General features: G+C 45.9%; 2 protein-coding genes across 15 annotated transcripts in view; one reads left to right on the top strand and one right to left on the bottom strand.

The window, feature by feature from the left end:
* Positions 1-2,397: 2,397 nt before the first annotated feature.
* LOC130293249 (trichohyalin-like) lies at positions 2,398-22,227 on the bottom strand. Its single transcript, XM_056541751.1, has 6 exons — positions 21,136-22,227; positions 20,054-20,439; positions 18,832-19,359; positions 17,801-18,715; positions 16,907-17,704; positions 2,398-2,533 (listed from the first exon to the last, which is right to left on the bottom strand). The coding sequence occupies exons 1-6, from the start codon at positions 22,225-22,227 to the stop codon at positions 2,398-2,400; spliced, it is 3,855 nt and encodes a 1,284-aa protein (XP_056397726.1).
* Positions 22,092-23,407, top strand: part of KIF1B (kinesin family member 1B) — a 213,454-nt gene continuing 212,138 nt past the window's right edge. For 5 of the 14 annotated variants that reach the window (XM_056543034.1, XM_056543031.1, XM_056543033.1 and 2 more), the window contains exon 1: positions 22,146-22,523. The gene's annotated coding sequence lies outside the window, so the exon portion shown is untranslated. Of the gene's footprint in view, positions 22,524-23,407 lie in introns of all 14 variants that reach the window. The other 9 variants (XM_056543038.1, XM_056543028.1, XM_056543040.1 and 6 more) reach the window with 4 other exon arrangements.

Below are 23,407 nucleotides of genomic sequence, written 5' to 3'. Positions count from 1 at the left end.
TATTGCACAAGGATAGGGGATACAATGTCTGTCACATACGGTGCACGAATCGAACTTCGCTCTGTGCCATTTTACTGACGATGCGGGGCAGAGGCTCGTGACATCAGGGCCACGCCCCGCTTGTGACGCCACGGCCATGCCCCCTCACTGCAAGTCTATGGAAGGAGGCGTGACGACAGTCATGCCCCTTCCATAGACTTGCATTGAGGGTGTGTGGCTATGACGTCACGAGCCTCCGGCACTGCACCAGACGCTCTAAACAAACGCCGGGGATCACAGGTGGTCCCCAGCGGTGCGCCCCCACTATCAGACATCTTATCCCCTATCCTTTTGTCTAGGGGCAGAGTACCCCTTTACACCACCAGATAAGTCATATGGTGTTTTATTGATTTCTGTCTCCATTACTCTTCTTTTTACACATCTTCCTATTAATTTCTGTATTTGTAATTATGGCATCTAAAAATAAGAGTTTATGTAACAATATGAAAGTCTAAAAATATATTTTTTGCCAATTAGCCTACGCATATATCAAAGAGATTCACAAAATGAGTCATTGCCATCAGATACAACCAGCGAAATGATGTTCTCTGAAACGCATTCACGGAGTTATGTTAACTTCTAATAGTACATACGGTTCTATATCCAGCAGATCAATTATGTGATAGGGCACATAAGGTTCTAAGTATTGTGAGACAGTGACAGCAATGGTGGTCTTGGGTCGCTGTATTTGCTCAAGGTACCGGTCATATGTCGCCACCAGGTTTCAGGAAGCGCATATATCATACAGGGAAAGCTTAGTAAGATATGGGAAGTCCAGGAAAAAATCCCTAGTAGGCCACAGCTGCTAAGGGACCTTTGGTAAAGTCTGTTTATAGGCCTGGATTTTTATGGAATGACAGGCAGGTTGTTAGTGGGGCCATTTCATTCCCTTCCTGGCACGTCTACCTTTTTAGTTACTATGTATAGAAATGATAGCACGGCACTCACCCTTTTCCAGTTTTATTTTCGATCACGGTGCGGTATATACAAAGATCACGCCAGTACAGTGGGAGCGGGGAGAGACAGGAAAGTGGGCTCAGCAGAGCCCGTGCAGCAACGTTTCGCAGTAAAAACCGCTTGGTCACTCCTTACAGACCTGTGCACACTGCCAGGTAATATCCTCTTACCCAGCAGTGTCAGAACTACGCCGGGGTGATTGACACCCGATTAGCCAATAGGAAGATGGTGATGCGCTCCTGTTGTCTTGTGCAATCGCGAATCGGGGAAGCTCAGAGTCACAGTGGGCTCCGTTTCGTGTCCCTCCAGCAGTTCGCTCGCAGATTGGTGTGCTGCTTGGTATACATGCACAAAGAGAACAGTAATGATACGAGCGCTTCCGATGTTGCCGTCGCTGTAGCAAAAAGATGCCAACAAGGCATTAGTATGTATCCCTGTATCCATAGCCGAATTCGCTCTGTGGACCGGGGGACGGCAGTCGGAATTAACAGGGCAGGAGCCTTGCATAATGTGACATAATAGAAACATTAAATACATTCGTAAATATGTGATTACTGTAAAACTTTTGATGGCTTGTTCCTGTCCTGTAAAACATAAAGAGGGTGGGGGAAGACAATGGAGACATAGATATATGTGAATAGCTTTAAAGTCCTTTGCTTGTGATAGTCCGGATCATCGGACGTCTTTCCCATGACATAAGACTCAGCATGACAGCAAGGATGCCGGATTAACGGATCCGTGCTGTATTGTTTTAACAGAAGATGTTGAGCTCATTTCTCTCATTGAAACCGGCAGGACTGATGGCGTTTAATCGGGATATCCACCTCGCTTCTTTTTGTTGTTTTCTTGTTCTGTCCAGATGTCGCTGTCCTTACGCATTCCAGGCCGAAGAAGGAGAGTACTGCCGGATTACCTGCATGTTCTTCATGGACGTGTTGTGAAACTCGTGGTTCCTATTGGCTAATCGGGTGTCAATCACCCCGGCGTAGTTCTGACACTGCTGGGTAAGAGGATATTACCTGGCAGTGTGCACAGGTCTGTAAGGAGTGACCAAGCGGTTTTTACCGCAAAACGTTGCTGCACGGGCTCCGCTGAGCCCACTTTCCTGTCTCTCCCCGCTCCCACTGTACTGGCGTGATCTTTGTATGTACCGCACCGTGATCAAAAATAAAACTGGAAAAGGGTGAGTGCCGTGCTATCATTTCTATACATAGTATCTATACCTCTGGCTAAGCGCTGAGCACCACACACAGTAACAGTACAGGATTCCCGATTATATGCTATCAGCCTGCAATACCCAGTGCCGAACACTATCCTCTTTGCAGTTCATCTACCTTTTTAGTGTTGCCCAAATCAGCACAGGTGCTGAAGACAAATTGTTTCTGGCTTTCAGGGTGTAACTCAGTCTCCAGGGTGAGACTGTGAGGAAGTTGAATCCCTGATGGGAGTTGGAATCCTGTGGTCTGCAGCCTCAAAGGGAACATTTGTGACTAACACAACTGATGACTTTTTTGTTGAGTGGCTGGTAGTAAGCCACCTATAAAGACAAAGATTAGTGTAAGCGTTTGGAATAGCAGAATACATTTTTTTTTTAATGCTATAAGAATAAAAACAGGAGAAGTCCTGTTTAAACCTTACTTCCATGTGTTTGTCTCTGACTGCTGTTTGCCATTATTTGCCTGGCTCTAGGTATCTACAGCCAGGCAAATCTTCTCAGGCTATGTAACTGCTGGAGAAGACCATAATACAATTGTATGCTATAAATAGAACACTACAACCAGGGGTGGACACAGACAGCAGAGGGCCCCTGTGCAAAGAATGTGCCTGGGCACTGCAACTCACATTAATCTGCAGCATTAGGTCAGCAGCGGTTCCTCCAAATTAGGTAGCATAGTTTCCCCACATTAGGTAGCATAGTTTCCCCACATAAGGTTGCATAGTTTCCCCACATTATGTAGCATAGTTTCCCCACATTAGGTTGCATAGTTTCCCCACATTATGTGGCATAGATTTCTCACATTAGGTAGCAGTTACCGCACATTATGTAGCATAGTTTCCCCAAATCGGGTAGCAGTTTCCTTACATTAGGTTGCATAGATTCCCCACATTAGGTAGCAGCTTCCCCACATTAGGTAACATAGCCCCCGCCCAACCCAAAGACAGACACACACATAGACACAATTACCTGGCCTGAACAGTGCTTCTCCTCTCTCCGGCGGTGGCCTGTCGAGTGACGTCACTTGCGCGACGTCGCTCGTGAGACCCGGGTTGGCCAGCTGCAGACTTACTGTCTAAAGTGGCAGGGCCGGTCCTACCACGAACCTACTAGGCAGAAAAAAAAAAGGGGGCAGCAAAGTCCCGCCCCTGAAAAGTGCCACCTGGGATCAATGGTCCCACTGGGTCCCATGGTAGGGCCGGCCCTGGAAAGGGCGGTGGGCCCACTCACACGCTGGGCCCTGTGCAGCTGAAACAGCTACACAGGCGATATGTTCACCCCTGACTACAACATCCAAAAGGTTCCCAACCACTTTAAATGACATTATACAATTCTCTTATACTTTAGGCACAGAACACTACAACCCCTAACAATGACCTGACCATTGGGCATGACCATAATTCTATTACACAATTCTATACATAAAGAACTGAAACCTCCAATATGCCCAGCCAATGGACATGTAGAAGGAGATTTATCAAGCTCCGTAGTAAAAAAAAATTTGCGTAAAAAAGTCGCATGGACTTGCAGACGTGCGACTTTTCTATACACGCTGCGATTTTTAGATTTTTGCTCATTCCAAAGCACATTTCTGAAATCTGCTCTCGTATTAATTTTTTTTTTTTACTTCACAGTGGCCATTTATTTATCAAATTCGATAGTCGCTATTTATGAAGAAAAAAAGTTGCATCTCCATTTAAAAGTCGCATATGTATACCAGGTCCAACCTGGCTTACAGAAAGTGCATAGGTCTGCAGAAAAGGACATTAACACCCACTTTAACAACTGTTCTTGTTCTGCATAATGAAACAAAGCTACTACATTAAAGGAGTACTCCAGGAATTTTTATTATTTGACTATGCTACAGAGGCTGTAAAGTTAGTGTAGTTCATAATATAGTGTCTGTACCTGTGTGTGACAGTTTTCTCACAATTCTTCTATGATTTTCACCCCAATATTTATTTTTAACACCATACAAAATGACTGTTGTCTCAGATTTTTCCCGAGACCTGACTCACTAGTCAGCTGATGACAGGGAGCCTGTCTGCTTCAATGGGTGGAACGATCGCTTGGTGGGTGAGAGATCAATCTGCAACTAATGCAACAGCTGTAGGCACCCTGATTGAAAACTACAGGTCTTTTGAATGGATGCAGCTCATTTATATTTCAATGGGTGGGGTGGCTGATGTGTGGGAGGGAGGAAAATGGAATCATGGGATTTGTAGGCAAAAGAAGAAAACTCAAACAGGAAATACCAGTTCACAAAAAGCTAGCCACAGTGTTATGGTAATCTCACAACATAGCCATTTAACCCCAAGACAAGCGCAGATCCTTCCTAAGCATGTCCATTTCTGTCTGCCAGGTACGTACTAAAATCACCTTATGGTGGAGAACCCCTTTAATGTTAATGTTAAATATAGAAAAAATGTATAATATAACTAATAACCATTTATTTTAAGGTTGAAAATACACACTGCACACCTTGTTAATTTTAGGACACGTACATGCTGGTGTACCCACTAAATGTTAAAATTAATATTGTGTTAAAATAGAATAAAGCACCAAATAGTTGTGTAAGAATTTTTACAGACTATGTAAATAAAATTTTTCCTTAAAAAAAGAAACATCCATAGTAATACAGCTTCATGCACATTTTGGGGTGGGTAACTTTTAATTTTTAATTTTTTGTGGCTTCACTATTATTATGTTCCTGTTGGCGCTGCCCTGACGTATACTCCAGCCTCAGCTCAGCAACGCAAGACTCTGCCTACCAACGTCACAAAATGCGGGCTGAAAATAAGACAAAAAAAGCCTCCAGAGTACAGATATTCTGTCAGGGTCCGGACTAGCGGCTGGAGGTGGATCCTCTGTACCTGAGAGGCGATTACACGGGTCGTAGTGGGGAATCGGTTCTAAGCAGTTACTGGTGTTCACCAGAGCCCGCCGCAAAGCCGGCTGGACTTGCTGCGGTGGTAACTACCAGCTCGTGTTCCCCAGTAGCGACTCGACCTCTCTGGCAGCTAAGACTGGCGCGGTACACAAGGATTAGACAGAGGCGAGGTCAGACGTAGCAGAAGATCAGGGCAGGCAGCGAGGTTCGTAGTCAGGGGCAACAGCAGAAGGTCTGGGTACACAGGCTTGGGAACACACTATAACGCTTTCTCAGGGCACAAGGCAACAAGATCCGGCAAGGAAAGGAAGGGGAAGTGAGTATTTATGAGTAGGGAGGTGATTAGAACTAATTGGGCCAGGCACCGGAGGACGAGACAGTCACAGGAGGAGAGTGAGTAGAACGGGGTGTGATCCGTGAACGGGTCTGACCCGCCCCACGGATCGCGTCCCCGCCGGCACAAACACTGCAGCGCTCGCGGTCAGAGACAGAGACCGGAATGCTGCTGTTACTGCAACGCTGAGAGCGCTCCGGGGAAGCCGCGGGGCCCGGAGCGCTCGGCATTACAGTACCCCCTCCCCCTTAGGTCTCCCCCTCTTTTTGGAGCTCAGGAACCTATGGATGAGCTCCTTGTCAAGGATATTGTCCTCGGGCTCCCAAGACCTCTCTTTGGGGTCCCAATTCTCCCAGTCAACAAGAATTATTTTTTTTACCTCTGACAACCTTGGAGGCGAGGATTTCTTTTACCGCAAAGACATCAGAGGTGCCAGAGACAGGAGCAGGAATGGTGACCTTGGGGGAAAAGCGGTTAAGAACGAGAGCTTTGAGAAAGGAAACATGAAAGGAGTTAGGAATACGAAGAGAAGGAGGAAGATGAAGCTTGTAGGAGACAGAGTTGATTTGACTTTTGACTTTAAATGGCCCAAGGTAACGTGGACCCAGCTTGTAGCTAGGAACACGAAACCGAATATATTTGGCAGAGAGCCACACTTTGTAACCAGGAGCAAAGACAGGAGGAGTTCTTCTCTTCTTATCCGCATGTCTCTACATTCGAGAAGAGGCCAGTGAGAGCGACTTGTGAGTCTCTTTCCAGATCGAGGAAAAGTCCCGGGTCAATTAATCTACGGCAGGAACTCCACATGAAGTGGGAATGGTGAGGGGGGGAAGCAGGTGACGGCCGTACACCACAAAGAATGGAGACTTGGCGGATGACTCAGAGTCTTTGCCCAGGGTAACAGGTCGACCCAATCGTCTTGGCGGGAGGAGACAAAATGTTGCAGGTAGTCACCAAGGGTCTGGTTCACTCTCTCCACTTGTCCATTTGACTGCAGGTGGTAGGAGGACGAGAAATGTAATTTAATCTTCAATTGAGTGCAGAGTGCTCTCCAGAATTTTGAGATGAATTGAACTCCTCTATCAGAGACGATATGCGTAGGCAGTCCGTGGAGACGAAAAATGTGCAAAAAGAATTGCTTCGCCAACTGTGGCGCAGAAGGGAGGCCAGGAAGCGGGACAAAATGAGCCATCTTGGAGAATCGATCAACGACCACCCAAATGACAGTGTTGCCATGGGATACAGGTAGGTCCATCGCTATATGTGACCAGGGCTGTTCGGGCACCGGCAGGGGAAGACCTGCAGGCCTCTGGCGAGGAGTTTTGTCATGAGCACAGACAGTACAGGACCGTACAAACTCAGTCACATCTTTTTCGAAGGCAGGCCACCAATAGTGCCTGGCAATCAACTGAATGGATTTTTTGATTCCACCATGACCCGCCAAGTGGGAGGAATGACCCCATTTGAGAGTCCGGAGGCGAAAACGTGGAGGGACAAAAGTTTTTCCTGGAGGAACAGGCACCAGAGAAGCAGGAGCAGCAGAGATCAGAAACTCAGGAGGGATGATGTGTTGAGGAGAGACTTCAGTTTCAGTGGCATCGGTGGAACGTGATAGGGCATCCGCCCTGACATTCTTGTCAGCCGGACAAAAATGGATCTGGAAATTGAAGCGGGCAAAGAACAACCACCTGGCCTGACGAGGATTTAAGCGCTGGGCGGACTGTAGGTAGGACAGATTTTTGTGGTCAGTATAGATGCTAATAGGGTGAAGGGATCCTTCCAGGAGATGTCTCCACTCCTCTAGGGCCAACTTAATGGCCAACAATTCACGGTCACCAATAGCATAGTTCCTTTCAGGGGGAGAAAACGTATTGGAAAAAAAAAACGCAAGTGACGTTTTTTCCTTTAGCGTTTTTTTTTAAGAAGAATTGCCCCGTCTCCTACCGAAGAAGCATCTACCTCAAGGAAGAATGGTTTCAGGGGATCGGACCTAGGTCTGATCCGCCCCACGGATTGCGTCCCCGCCGGCACGAACACAGCAGCACTCGCGGTCAGAGACAGAGACCGGAGCGCTGCTGTTACTACAACGCCGCGAGCGCTCCGGAGAAGGCGCGGGACCCGGAGTGCTCGGCGTTACATATTCATGGTGCGGCATAGTACGTTTTTAACATTTTTTTATTTCTGAGGAGGGTGGACGGGTTGTTGCGAGATAGTTGGAGTGCAGCTATTTAGTGCCAGGCACGCCAGTCAGGTGCCACCCGATGCGGTACCGGACAGCAGAGACGTTCCGGAGCGACGGGGACACCCCGGGGACGCGGCGACAGCGATGGAGGGCGACATCCAGGGCAGCGGTGACGGGTCTGGAGCGGCAGGGACACATGAGTATTACCTCCTATACCAGTGGTCTTCAACCTGCGGACCTCCAGATGTTGCAAAACTACAACTCCTAGCATGCCCGGATAGTAGATCCTCAACATGATCTACTGGACACTAGGGCTGCAACGATTTATCAATATTATACAGTAGATTAAATTTGATAATGGAAAATGTTAATGATATCCATCATCGATTAATCTGTCATTAGTGGGCGTGGCCTCTGTCATTAGGGGGAGTAGCCTAGTAACACATTATTCCTATTTTTGCTATTTTTCATGCCTTTTAGCCCCTCAGGCTGCCCCTACATGTCTCCCTCCATCTCCCTTTACCTTTTTGAAGATGCTGCCGGCTTGGGACATCTGCGGTCTACAGCAGCGCTGAGACTGCAGCCTGGAGTGCTGTCCAGAAGGTGGCGCCGCCTCCGGTAACAAAAAGCCTCCGATCCTGACATCGCTGCAGCCCCCCTATCTGGCCGAAAGCTGACATATCTTCTTGGTGCAGGAGGACGGCCATCACTAAAGTCTGTGAACTGTTCCTTCTCCTCTGCAGCGAGGCTTCTAGGTTAACCCTTCAGGTGCTGTCCCCTCTCTTTTCCTCCCATTAACCTTTTGGTTTCCGTCCCTTTGCTCTTATCCTCTGTTAACCCTTCAGGTGCTGTCTCTCTTTTTTTTTCCCATTAAAGGGGTTCTCCACCATAAGGTGATTTTAGTATGTACCTGGCAGACAGTAATGGACATGCTTAGGAAGCATCTGCGCTTGTCTTGGGCTAAATGGCTATGTTGTGAGATTACCATAACATTGTGGCTAGCTTTTTGTGAACTGGTATTTCCTGTTTGAGTTTTCTTCTTTGCCTACAAATCCCATAATTCCATTTTCCTCCCTCCCACACATCAGCCACCCTACCCATTGAAACATAAATGAACTGCAGACCTGTGGTTTTCAATCAGGGTGCCAATAGCTGTTGCATTAGTTGCAGATTGATCCCTCCACCCATTGAAGCAGACAGGCTCCCTGTCATCAGCTGACTAGTGAGTCAGGTCTCGGCCGCATTGCAACCTGGGAAAAATCTGAGACAACAGTCATTTTGTATGCTGGTAAAAATAAATATTGGAGTGAAAATCACAGAATTGTGAGAAAACCATCACACTCAGGTACAGACACTATATTATATACTACACTAACTTTACAGCCCCTGTAGCATAGTCAAATAAAAAAAATTCCTGGAATACCCCTTTAACCCTTGGCAATGCAAGTCCCCACATCCTCCAGCCCTCCTGTTAACCCTTCCCTGGTCCCCTAATACCCTTTTTGGGGTTTCATCTGGTTAATCGTACCAATATTTGACAAACTAATCGATTTTAGATATAATCGCTAGTTGCAGGCCTACTGGATACAATTTTATTATACCAGAAAGTTAAACAGATTTGTAAATTACTTCTATTAAGAAATCTTAATCCTTTCAGTACTTATGAGCTTCTGAAGTCAAGGTTGTTCTTTTCTGTCCAAGTGCTCTCTGATGACTCCTGTCTCGGGAAACGCCCAGTTTAGAACAGGTTTGCTATGGGGATTTGCTTCTAAACTTGGTGTTTCCCGAGACAGGTGTCATCAGAGAGCACTTAGACAGAAAAGAACAACCTTAACTTCAGAAGCTCATAAGTACTGAAAGGATTAAGATTTTTTAATAGAAGTAATTTACAAATCTGTTTAACTTTCTGGAGCCTGTTGATCTATAAAAAAAAGTTTTTCCTGGATAACCCCTTTAATGAACCCTGTCCAGAGGAAAAGCTGCTGAGTCGCCCATAGCAACCAATCAGATAACTTCTTTCATTTTGCAGAGGCCTTTTCAAAAATGAAAGAAGCGATCTGATTGGTTGCTATGGGCAACTCAGCAGCTTCTCCTCTAGACAGGTTTTGATAAATCTCCCCTTAGATCCCTGAATGACTTGTGAGATTTTCCCATGTAAACAGGCAGCAGAATCTGAATACCAGGCCGGCTCTGAAATCTAATGAAAAGTGAATCCTGCGTCATGGTGACTCAGAACTAGGGAAGAATTGGATCAAAGACTTGTCTGCATACAATGGCAGCTATATATAGTCACAGATAAAGATGACATATTTGAAGATGGTGATGTCGAGGTCAAATCGGTGACTGGTTGTCTCAAGGAACACCGGGAGGGTGTATGGTGTTGTCACCCACTTCTCCCACTCCAGTGACGACCTCATACTCGCGGGTGCGGATTTTCTGCTTGAGGGTGCGGTCCCACGTAGTCAGGTTGGCCATCCGAAATTTTGGGGCCCCTTACACAGCTCAGTCCTGGGCGCCCTGGACTCCGTTCACAGTACCGCCAATTGCACATATCACGTTGCGCATCCTACGACGTACAACATGATACCAGTATCAGCATTACTAATCGGGCTTCTACCCCCCATGCCCTATTATCCCCTCTCCCCCTTGATCAACCCCTGTGCTCTATCATTTGCCCCCCCCCCCCCCCCGTGTTACTTTATTCCCACCCCCTGATCCCCGCTGCCACCTTATTTACCCCCTCTGTCACTTTATTCCGTTTCTACCCAGTGCACTTTTCGGTAAAAATTATATTGGGGGGTATTTATAAAAACTGGTTGTTCTATGTGTTTTTTTTTACCCTATTTTTTTTGCGTTGTTTTCAACGGACTTGCGCCAAATTTAATTTGTTGCACGCCATATCGTTACTTTGGCTTTTATTGGGGTTTACTAGCCAAAACTGATGGTATGGCACTTTTTTATGTCAGTTTAAAAATGACTTTGATTTGCGACAAAATTGCGGTATTAGTAACCGTTTTTGCGACAAAGTATAAAAGGCGCAATTAGTAAATTCCCGACCACTGCAAAAAAAAAATGCTGTCAACAGTTGAAATACAGTCGGAACATGAAAACGACGTAATGACAAAGGCGCAATGCAAAGGCGCAAATCGCAATGTCTCTGAGGAAATGCGACAAAAGTACACAAGAAAAGACGTGTATATCCAATGATAAATACCCCCATTCTCTTTATTCTGTAGTTTCATATTCTGTAGTTTTTTTTTTAAATAACTTTTTGTACAAAAATTTGTATACTTTAAAATCCTCCTCTTCTGACCCCTATAACTTTTCCATATACTGGGCTGTATGAGGGCGCACCTTTTGCACTTTGATCTGTAGTTTTTACTGGTACCATTTTTGTTTTTGATGGGACTTTTTGATTACTTTTTACTCATTTTTATGGTATATGAAATTACTTAAAATTAGCAATTTTATAGTGCAGTGTTTTCCAAACAATGTATCTCCAGCTGTTGCAAAACTACAACTCTACTTCTAGAAGAAAGAAGGTTTCTACACCAGCACAGAAGGGGGTTCTTTACTGTAAGAGCAGTGAGACTATGGAACCCTAAATACTTTTAACAACCCTCCTGCCCTTACATTTTTTTTACAAGCTTTAAAAATAGCTGCATATCATACCTTTCCCCTTGCTCACATTGATGGACATTTATCAACGGGTTTAGTCAGGTTTTCTTTACTATAACTGTCCCAAAATTGTCGCAACTGCGACTACGTGTGTTTTCGTGCGACAATTTGCATGAAGAACAAGAAAAGCAAGAAAATTCAAACTTGCTTACGTAGTAAATTTTTCAAAATGGATTTGCTTTAGTCGGGTATTTATCAACTGTGACAGTCGCAACTGCGCAAAAAAAAAGTCGCAACAAGGTCAAAAATTTACTAAATTTACTCCAGCTCAAACATGGAGCAGAAAAAGCTACTACCAAAGTAAAAAAGGAAAAATTGCTTACGTGAAAGAAAATTATCAACAGGCTGAAACCAGTTGATAAATAAGTCACACATCAGCAAAAAAAAAGTAAGGAAAAAATTACAAAAAAAATGATACATAAGCAAACATTGATAAATGTTGATAAAACATTGATTAATCATTGTGTGAGCTCCTGGCAGGAGTAAGTGGGCGTTCCCCAGCAGGCACAACGTCACTGAAGCCTGTGAGCTGTGCCTCCCCATGCCCCACACGCACTTCATGAGTTTGGTCTCCTGTCAGGCCGGGAGAAGACCAAACAAACTATTTGACTTGTGCAGGGAACAGAACAGAGCCACCTAGTGGCCGTTTTGTCAGTCACATTAAAAACAGATAAAGGTTGAGAATTTTAACAGCAAGAAAATAGCAAAGTGTCTTATAATTACATAAGGAACAATATATTAAGTTTTGTTTGGTGACAGGTACTCATTTCTGGAGACTAATAACATTACAGGTGTTGTATAATAGATTTATAGGGACAGAACCCTGATCCAGGGATTTATTCTGATCTTATATTTGGAGTCAAGAAGGAATGTTCCCCCTGGTATGGGGCAAATGGAATCAGCCTTATAAGGGTTTATTGGCTTCTTCTGGATTAACACAGTAGGGGCACAATAGGGATAAATGTTGAACTTAATGTAACTGATTAACTTTAATGACATCCATATGTAAAGGGTTATCCCAAGTTTAAAACTTATCACCTACTATTTGATCTATGGGGGAAGGGGGTGGAGGGGATGAACACTGGGACCTCACAGGGTCCAAAGAGAATAAAGCCGCAGCGCATATGGACGCCCACTGCTCCGTTCACTCTCTACTCTCTATGGGACTTTTAAATATAGCCAAGCCCTGCGCGTGCCTATCTTTGGCAGTCTCATACAGAGTGGGCAAAGCATAAGGGTCTGTTCTACATTTGCCCCAGTGTCTCAATCAGTGTTTCCCAACCAGGCTGCCTCCAGCCATTCCAAAACTACAACACTCAGCATTCCCAGGCATGCTGGGAGTTGTAGTTTTGCAACAGCTAGAGGTACGCTGGCTGGGAAACACTGGTGTGATGCCTTTGCACTTTTATTCAAACTAAAAAGAAAAACGAAGTCCTTCAAATCCCCTTGTAGGACTAATACATATTGTAAAAAGCATAAAAACAATAATGTGGTAAGGTTAAAAAAATATATATGTGGATAAAAAAACACAAAAATTAAGATTTTTTTTATTTAAATATGGTTTATTATTGGAAACAAAAGAACAAAATAACAAAAGTATGGTAAAACTAATACAAACTTAAAATCTAACAGCAAACAAGTTGAATCTAGCACACTGGAGAAAAATAAAAGTTTCCCCTTTATTAGTATACATTAAAGGAGTACTCCGGTGGAAAACTATTGTTTTTTTTTTAAAGGAAAACTGTCAGCTTTCTTCCCCCGCACTAACCAGCGGTACTGGTTACCGTGAGTGGATCCGCAGCGCCGTTCGTCCGTAATCTTCTATTTTTGGTATATGCAAATGAGGTGCTAACTGGCACTCTGACATCAGTGCCGCCTGCCGCAGCGCCGCCCGTCTCATCAATATTCTTCCCCCCTCTCTCTTCATTACAGAGCAGGGAGAAGAGGGAGAGGCGGAAGGAGGAATATTGATGAGCCGGGCGGCGCTGCAGCAGGCGGCACTGATGTCAGAGTGCCAGTTAGCACCTAATTTGCATATACCAAAAATAGAAGATTACGGACGAACGGTGCGGCGGATCCGGGCACGGTAAGGATCAAACTGATCAGCGTCCCCCGCACTACCAGCCAGTATCACTGGCTAGTGCGGGGAGAGAAAGCTGACAGTTTTCCTTTAAATCAACTGGTACCAGAAAGTTAAACAGATTTGTAAATTACTTCTGTTAAAAGATCTTAATCCTTTCAGTACCTATCAGCTGCTGTATACTACAGAGGAAGTTATTTTCTTTTTCAATTTCTTTTCTGTCTGTCCACAGGGTGCTCTGTCAGGAACTGTTCAGAGAAAGAACAATTCCCCATAGCAAACCTCCAGACAGTTCCTAACATGGACAGAGGTGTCAGCAGAGAGCACTGTGGTCAGACAGAAAAGAAATTCAAAAGGATATATATATTATATGTAGTATACAGCAGCTGAGAAGTGCTGGAAGGATTAAGATTTTTAAATAGAAGTAATTTACAAATCTGTTTAACTTTCTGGCACCTGTTGATTAAAACAAAAAAATTTTTTCCACTGGAGTACCCCTTTAAGATCACAAATAGAGATGAGCGAACTTACAGTAAATTCGATTCGTCATGAACTTCTCGGCTCGGCAGTTGATGACTTATCCTGCGTAAATTAGTTCAGCTTTCCGATGCTCCGGTGGGCTGGAAAAGGTGGATACAGTCCTAGGAAAGAGTCTCCTAGGACTGTATCCACCTTTTCCAGCCCACGGGAGCACCTGAAAGCTGAACTCATTTATGCAGGAAAAGTCATCAACTGCCGAGCCGAGAAGTTCGTGACGAATCGAATTTACTGTAAGTTCGCTCATCTCTAATCACAAAGCATGGACATGGTTAGCAGACATTAACTTGGGACATTTTTCTTACCTGAAATTTTTATTCGAGATTACATATAAAATAAGGGTTATATGCCAACCTTTTCCAAACGGTTCCCAGCAAATCACCCGAAAAATTATGAAGAGGGAAGTGCCTAAAACTTACGTTTTATTGATATGCATTAAAATTCACCCAAAAAAAGAACACGTGATTCCCAAATGGTGCACAATAACTGATCAATTTGTCCCCGTTTCACATACAATCATGTAGAACCTAAAAGGTTTCACCTATAATCATGCGGAACTCATTTAGCTAAATGCTGTCAAGCAGTATATAGCAAAAATCATGTAGCACTTGTATAACACCGTGCCGTCATAAATGACCAATGGCAACCAATAATAGATTTTAGTATACCCTGCAGTGTAAGAGTCATATTACTGCAATAACAATAACTTATAGTTCCCAACGTACGTTTCTGTCCACCCGTGCACAACCTGCATCAGGGGGGGGCGTCCTCAGGGGATCTAATAACACAATGTATATATACAGTGCTCCCTCAAGTTACAATATTAATTGGTTCCAGGACGACCATTGTATGTTGAAACCATTGTATGTTGAAACCATTGTATGTTGACACCAGAACTCTATGGAAACCTGGTAATTGGTTCTGAAGCCCCAAAATGTCATCCAAAAATAGGAAAAGGTGAGGATTAAGTAGAAAACTAATATAGATAAAGCAAATCCTTATATATAAAAGTAATAAAGATCTGCTGGGAGCTGTAAATCACAGTTTATGTCCGTGTTTCCCAACCAGGGTGCCTCCAGCTGTTGCAAAACTACAACTCCCAGCATGCCCGGACAGCCAACGGCTGTCCGGGCATGCTGGGAGTTGTAGTTTTGCAACTACTGGAGGCACCCTGGTTGGGAAACAATGGTTTATGTAGAGGAGGGGGGCTTCTTCAGGGTCCTGTACAGTAAAAACTGTGTCCCAAATGGAGCCGCCCTTACTTGGTGTCCAAAAGAGCAGCTAACCCTGGCACAGGTAAAGAGTAGTACAGAACTTGTAGTTCCTCCCTGTACTGTAGGGGGCGCTACCAGACACCAGTCAGTGCATGCACTTCAGTAATACAGATAAAGAGTAGTACAGAACATGTAATACCTCCCTGTACTGTAGGGGGTGCTACCAGACACCAGTCAGTGCATACACTTCAGTAATACAGGTAAAGAGTAGTACAGAACTTGTAGTTCCTCCCTGTACTGTAGGGGGCGCTACCAAACACCAGTCAGTGCATGCACTTCAGTAATACAGGTAAAGAGTACAGAACATGTAATACCTCCCTGTACTGTAGGGGGTGCTACCAGACACCAGTCAGTGCATGCACTTCAGTAATACAGGTAAAGAGTACAGAACATGTAATACCTCCCTGTACTGTAGGGGGCGCTACCAGACACCAGTCAGTGCAGGCGCCAAGATAGTCGTGTCAATCCATATGAGCCTGCAGTGGCAGGTCTCCAGCCTTGATTTCCTCGCGTGGCAATGAAATTTTATTTCCTGGAGTCTGAAGGCGGCACAAAGATGGGTAAAGGATCTTGACCATCTATGTGCCACCGAAATATGACCAGGAATGTTATTTTTGTGTATCTTTGTCATATAACGTGTACCTGTCATATTACAGAAAAAATAATGCTTATAATGTTCCTCACTAGGTCATGCAGAAGCTTTACGTCTTTTCTATGTGTCTAGCTTCTGTATTTGGCCCACAAATCCCTCTCTTCTGCTGTGCAATCATTCTGATATCCACTGCTCAGGAAGGGTAGTGTCTGAGGCAAGCACTGAGCCTGTCCTCACTCACCATGCATTTTTTCCTCCCTGAGTCTGCTGTGCTGTGGTGTCATCCAATCACTGCAGTCTGCTCTGTAACCCCCGGCTTTCTGTTTTCATACTGCAGAGAGATAGACAGGAGTGAGCACAGAGGAGTGTTGGTCCTGCCCTCACTTTCTGGACTTTGTCCCAACCTGTGCTTCAGCTGGGACAAAGATGATGCTGCAGCCGGACAGGATTATGTTCTGGATGGTATGGGGACCCCTAGTGGTCTTTTTTATTTTTTTTAATAAGCCATGATTTTTATGAAAATTTGATAAAATGTTTTTATGAAGTATATTAGAAAGTGTTTTGCCAAGATGTACAACATATAAAAAATATTGGATTCCGACAGTGCCCATTTAATCCACCCAATACCTGACAGTAATGAGCTCTTCTCCAGGTTGTTTTTTTTACTGCTGCAGCTCCTCATGCATCTTCTTTCTGTACTCTGCACAATCTGGTCTCTGCACCTCCTGTCTCTTCCTCTTTTACAAACTTTTTTTCTCGCCTCTTGCTCCTCTGCACATACATTGGTCTCTGTAGCTCCCCCTTCTTCTGTCTCCTGTGCAAACACATTGGTCTCTGTGGCATCCCTAGCCTCTTCCTCCTCTGTACACTCTGATCTCTTAGGCTTTCCGTGTCTCTTCCTCCTCTGTACACTCCGATCTCTGAGGCTCTTACTGTCCCTTCCTCCTCTGCACACTCTGATCTCTGAGGCTCTTCCTGTCTCTTCCTCCTCTGCACACTCTGATCTCTGAGGCTCTTCCTGTCTCTTCCTCCTCTGTACACTCTGATCTCTGAGGCTCTTACTGTCCCTTCCTCCTCTGCACACTCTGATCTCTGAGGCTCTTCCTGTCTCTTCCTCCTCTGCACACTCTGATCTCTGAGTCTCTTCCTGTCTCTTCCTTCTCTGCACACTGTAATCTGTGAGGCTTTTTCTGCCTCTTCCTCCTTTGCACATTCTGTTCTCTGTGGCTCTTCCAGCTTCTTCCTTCTCTGCTCCCTCGTATCTCTGAGACTCTTCTTGCCTCTTCCTCCTCTGCGCACACTGATCTCTGAGGCTCTTCCTGCCTCTTCCTCCTCTGTACACTCTGATCTCTGAGTCTCTTCCTGTCTCTTCCTCTTTTGCACACTTTGATCTGTGAGGTTCTTCCTGCCTCTTCTTTCTCTGCACACTGTGATCTTTGAGGCTCTTTCTGCCTCTTCCTCCTCTGCACACTGTGATCTCTGAGGCTCTTCCTGCCTCTTCCTCCTCTGCACACTCTGATCTCTGAGGATTTTTCTGCCTCTTCCTCCTTTGCACATTCTGTTCTCTGTGGCTCTTCCTGCCTCTTACTTCTCTGCTCACTCGTATCTCTAAATCTCTTCTTCCTTTGCACACTCTGATCTCTGAGGCTCTTTCTGCCTCTTCTTCCTCTGCACACTCTGATCTCTGAGGCTCTTCCTGCCTCTTCCTCCTCTGTACACTCTGATCTCTGAGAGTCTTACTGCCTCTGCCTCCTCTGCACACTGTGATCTGTGAGACTCTTTCTGCCTCTTCTTCTTCTGCACAGCTGATCTGTGAGGCTCTTCCTGCCTCTTCCTCCCCTGCACACTCTGATCTCTGAGGCTCTTCCTGCCTCTTCCTCCTCTTCACACTCTGATCTCTGAGGCTCTTCCTGCCTCTTCCTCCTCTGCACACTCTGATCTCTTAGGCTCTTTCTGTCTCTTCTTCCTCTGTACACTCTGATCTCTGAGGCTCTTCCTGTCTCTTCCTCCTGTGTACACACTGATCTCTGAGGCTCTTCCTGTATCTTCCTCCTCTGCAAACTCTGATCTCTGAGGCTCTTTCTGTCTCTTCTTCCTCTGTACACTCTGTTCTCTGAGGCTCTTCCTGTATTTTCCTCCTGTGTACACTCTGACCTCTGAGGCTCTTCCTGTCTCTTCCTCCTGTGTACACACTGATCTCTGAGGCTCTTCTTGCCTCTTCCTCCTCTGTACACTCTGATCTCTTAGGCTCTTCCCCCTCTGCACACTCTGATCTCTGAGGCTCTTCCTGTCTCTTCCTCCTGTGTACACTCTGATCTCTGAGGCTCTTCCTGTCTCTTCCTCCTCTGTACACTCTGATTTCCGAGGCTCTTCCTGTCTCTTCCTCCTCTGTACACTCTGATCTCTGAGGCTCTTCCTGTCTCTTCCTCCTCTGTACACTCTGATCTCTGAGGCTCTTCCTCCTCTGTACACTCTGATCTCTGAGGCTCTTCCTGTCTCTTCCTCCTCTGTACACTCTGATTTCTGAGGCTATTCCTGTCTCTTCCTCCTCTGTACACTCTGATCTCTGAGGCTCTTTCTGTCTCTTCTTCCTCTGTACACTCTGATCTCTGAGGCTCTTCCTGTATTTTCCTCCTCTGTACACTCTGATCTCTGAGGCTCTTCCTGCCTCTTCCTCCTCTGTACACTCTGATTTCTGAGGCTCTTCCTCCTCTGTACACTCTGATCTCTGAGGCTCTTCCTGTCTCTTCCTCCTCTGTACACTCTGATTTCTGAGGCTCTTCCTGTCTCTTCCTCCTCTGTACACTCTGATCTCTGAGGCTTTTTCTGTCTCTTCTTCCTCTGTACACTCTGATCTCTGAGGCTCTTCCTGTCTCTTCCTCCTCTGTACACTCTGATCTCTGAGGTTCTTCCTGTATCTTCCTCCTCTGTACACTCTGATTTATGAGACTCTTCCTGTCTCTTCTTCCTCTGTACACACTGATCTCTGAGGCTCTTCCTGTCTCTTCCCCCTCTGTACACTCTGATTTATGAGGCTTTTCCTCCTCTGTACACTCTGATCTCTGAGGCTTTTCCTCCTCTGTACACTCTGATCTCTGAGGCTCTTCCTGTCTCTTCCTCCTCTGTACACTCTGATTTATGAGGCTCTTCCTCCTCTGTAGACTCTGATCTCTGAGCCTCTTCCTCCTCTGTACACTCTGATCTCTGAGCCTCTTCCTCCTCTGTACACTCTGATCTCTGAGGCTCTTCCTCCTCTGTACATTCTGATCTCTGAGGCTCTTCCTCCTCTGTACACTCTGATCTCTGAGGCTCTTCCTGTCTCTTCCTCCTCTGTACACTCTGATTTATGAGGCTCTTCCTCCTCTGTAGACTCTGATCTCTGAGCCTCTTCCTCCTCTGTACACTCTGATCTCTGAGGCTCTTCCTCCTCTGTACACTCTGATCTCTGAGGCTCTTCCTCCTCTGTACACTCTGATCTCTGAGGCTCTTCCTCCTCTGTACACTCTGATCTCTGAGGCTCTTCCTGTCTCTTCCTCCTCTGTACACTCTGATCTCTGAGGCTCTTCCTCCTCTGTACACTCTGATTTATGAGACTCTTCCTCCTCTGTACACTCTGATCTCTGAGGCTCTTCCTGTCTCTTCCTCCTCTGTACACTCTGATTTATGAGGCTCTTCTTGTCTCTTCCTCCTCTGTACACTCTGATTTATGAGGATCTTCCTCCTCTGTACACTCTGATCTCTGAGGCTCTTCCTCCTCTGTACACTCTGATTTATTAGGCTTTTCCTCCTCTGTACACACTGATCTCTGAGGCTCTTCCTGTCTCTTCCTCCTCTGTACACTCTGATCTCTGAGCCTCTTCCTCCTCTGTACACTCTGATCTCTGAGGCTCTTCCTCCTCTGTACACACTGATCTCTGAGGCTCTTCCTGTCTCTTCCTCCTCTGTACACTCTGATCTCTGAGCCTCTTCCTCCTCTGTACACTCTGATCTCTGAGCCTCTTCCTCCTCTGTACACTCTGATCTCTGAGGCTCTTCCTGTCTCTTCCTCCTCTGTACACTCTGATCTCTGAGCCTCTTCCTCCTCTGTACACTCTGATCTCTGAGGCTCTTCCTGTCTCTTCCTCCTCTGTACACTCTGATTTATGAGGCTTTTCCTCCTCTGTACACTCTGATCTCTGAGGCTCTTCCTGTCTCTTCCTCCTCTGTACACTCTGATTTATGAGGCTCTTCCTCCTCTGTAGACTCTGATCTCTGAGCCTCTTCCTCCTCTGTACACTCTGATCTCTGAGCCTCTTCCTCCTCTGTACACTCTGATCTCTGAGGCTCTTCCTCCTCTGTACACTCTGATCTCTGAGGCTCTTCCTCCTCTGTACACTCTGATCTCTGAGGCTCTTCCTGTCTCTTCCTCCTCTGTACACTCTGATTTATGAGGCTCTTCCTCCTCTGTAGACTCTGATCTCTGAGCCTCTTCCTCCTCTGTACACTCTGATCTCTGAGGCTCTTCCTCCTCTGTACACTCTGATCTCTGAGGCTCTTCCTCCTCTGTACACTCTGATCTCTGAGGCTCTTCCTCCTCTGTACACTCTGATCTCTGAGGCTCTTCCTGTCTCTTCCTCCTCTGTACACTCTGATCTCTGAGGCTCTTCCTCCTCTGTACACTCTGATTTATGAGACTCTTCCTCCTCTGTACACTCTGATCTCTGAGGCTCTTCCTGTCTCTTCCTCCTCTGTACACTCTGATTTATGAGGCTCTTCTTGTCTCTTCCTCCTCTGTACACTCTGATTTATGAGGATCTTCCTCCTCTGTACACTCTGATCTCTGAGGCTCTTCCTCCTCTGTACACTCTGATTTATTAGGCTCTTCCTCCTCTGTACACACTGATCTCTGAGGCTCTTCCTGTCTCTTCCTCCTCTGTACACTCTGATCTCTGAGCCTCTTCCTCCTCTGTACACTCTGATCTCTGAGGCTCTTCCTCCTCTGTACACACTGATCTCTGAGGCTCTTCCTGTCTCTTCCTCCTCTGTACACTCTGATCTCTGAGCCTCTTCCTCCTCTGTACACTCTGATCTCTGAGCCTCTTCCTCCTCTGTACACTCTGATCTCTGAGGCTCTTCCTGTCTCTTCCTCCTCTGTACACTCTGATCTCTGAGCCTCTTCCTCCTCTGTACACTCTGATCTCTGAGGCTCTTCCTGTCTCTTCCTCCTCTGTACACTCTGATTTATGAGGCTTTTCCTCCTCTGTAGACTCTGATCTCTGAGGCTTTTCCTCCTCTGTACACTCTGATCTCTGAGGCTCTTCCTGTCTCTACCTCCTCTGTACACTCTGATTTATGAGGCTCTTCCTCCTCTGTAGACTCTGATCTCTGATCTCTGAGCCTCTTCCTCCTCTGTACACTCTGATCTCTGAGCCTCTTCCTCCTCTGTACACTCTGATCTCTGAGGCTCTTCCTCCTCTGTACACTCTGATCTCTGAGGCTCTTCCTCCTCTGTACACTCTGATCTCTGAGGCTCTTCCTCCTCTGTACACTCTGATCTCTGAGGCTCTTCCTCCTCTGTACACTCTGATCTCTGAGGCTCTTCCTCCTCTGTACACTCTGATCTCTGAGGCTCTTCCTGTCTCTTCCTCCTCTGTACACTCTGATCTCTGAGCCTCTTCCTCCTCTGTACACTCTGATCTCTGAGGCTCTTCCTGTCTCTTCCTCCTCTGTACACTCTGATCTCTGAGCCTCTTCCTCCTCTGTACACTCTGATCTCTGAGGCTCTTCCTGTCTCTTCCTCCTCTGTACACTCTGATCTCTGAGGCTCTTCCTGTCTCTTCCTCCTCTGTACACTCTGATCTCTGAGCCTCTTCCTCCTCTGTACACTCTGATCTCTGAGCCTCTTCCTCCTCTGTACACTCTGATCTCTGAGGCTCTTCCTGTCTCTTCCTCCTCTGTACACTCTGATCTCTGAGGCTCTTCCTGTCTCTTCCTCCTCTGTACACTCTGATCTCTGAGGCTCTTCCTGTCTCTTCCTCCTCTGTACACTCTGATTTATGAGGCTCTTCCTGTCTCTTCCTCCTCTGTACACTCTGATCTCTGAGCCTCTTCCTCCTCTGTACACTCTGATCTCTGAGGCTCTTCCTCCTCTGTACACTCTGATCTCTGAGGCTCTTCCTGTCTCTTCCTCCTCTGTACACTCTGATCTCTGAGGCTCTTCCTGTCTCTTCCTCCTCTGTACACTCTGATTTATGAGGCTCTTCCTGTCTCTTCCTCCTCTGTACACTCTGATCTCTGAGGCTCTTCCTGTCTCTTCCTCCTCTGTACACTCTGATTTATGAGGCTCTTCCTGTCTCTGTACACTCTGGTGCTGATGCTGCATCTCTCCTGCACTTCCCAGACTCACCTCAAGGGGCCGCATTCCGCCCTCAGCAGACTCATCCTCATCCTCCGCAGCCACTAGCGTCATCCATCACTTACCGCCCCGCCTTCTTCCTTGCACCTGATTGGCTGCAGTTTGTGCATTCTGCTCGGCTATTGGCTATAGGCCCTGCCTGTCATGTGACGCTAAACGTGTGTCCCGGCTCCGGCTCCGCTCGGTTTAGGGGCCTCAGTCAGAGCTAGACAGCCTAGGAAGAAGCATCGGGCCCCGGGAGGGTCAGGAAATCCTCACACTACAACACATCCCCGGCCTCAGTCCTCCAAGTGCCCCCGGGATTTCCATGGCGGGGCTCCCTTCCGCTGGATGACTGTCCCAGACCCACGGTAAGTCACGACAGCGCGTCAGATTGCGGGAGAGAATCGGGATAGTGGTCGGGGTGTGGCATCCTGACTGGGAGCACAACAGGGTGACATCAAGTGACGTAATTGCGGGCCAGCAGCTGATCCAGGGGCCGGCTGTGTTGTTATAATGCTCCGATGTCGCGATAGTGACATCATTTATCGCAGGAGAATCTGTGTCTGGCCTCAGGATGCGGGAAGTTTTATTATCCTGCGCCGAGTGCGGAGAATCCTCCCTGATGTGACAGATCGCATACAATGTCATGTGGATGTGTGTGATACAATGTATCAGTGATTATATAATCATATCACGATATATCCTATGTGTGTGTATATAAATAATATATTGATTTATGAGACATTGTTTCAGTGCGTGTATCTTTATATATATATTTATGATGCATTGTATCAGTGTTTGTATAGGTGTGTGATACAATGTATCAGTGATTATATAATCATATCACGATATATCCTATAAGTGTGTGTGTGTATATAGATATATATTTATGATGCATTGTATCAGTGTTTGTATAGGTGTGTGATACAATGTATCAGTGATTATATAATCATATCACGATATATCCTATAAGTGTGTGTGTGTATATAGATATATATTTATGATACATTGTATCAGTGTTTGTATAGGTGTGTGATACAATGTATCAGTGATTATATAATCATATCACGATATATCCTATAAGTGTGTGTGTGTGTGTGTATATAGATATATATTTATGATACATTGTATCAGTGTTTGTATAGGTGTGTGATACAATGTGTCAGTGTGACAGCTGTCACTATAGATGTGTTGTCTATGATGATTTGTGACATTGTATCCAGTCTATACTGTAAATGAGACATGATGATGT

Source organism: Hyla sarda, chromosome 10 (assembly GCF_029499605.1).
Source record: "Hyla sarda isolate aHylSar1 chromosome 10, aHylSar1.hap1, whole genome shotgun sequence".
Taxonomy (NCBI): Eukaryota; Metazoa; Chordata; class Amphibia; order Anura; family Hylidae; genus Hyla; species Hyla sarda.
Note: the sequence above shows the minus strand (reverse complement) of the source record. Positions and strands in the feature narration are given on the sequence as shown.

Coding starts and splice junctions, on each gene's coding strand:
- LOC130293249 (XM_056541751.1), bottom strand. CDS start 22,227: ATGACGCTAGTGGCTGCGGAGGATGAGGATGAGTCTGCTGAGGGCGGA. Junction 20,440..21,135: donor CTCAGAGATCAGAGATCAGA/GTCTACAGAGGA, acceptor CTCATAAATCAG/AGTGTACAGAGGAGGAAGAG. Junction 17,705..17,800: donor AGGAAGAGCCTCAGAGATCA/GTGTGTACACAG, acceptor CAGAGTGTGCAG/AGGAGGAAGAGGCAGGAAGA.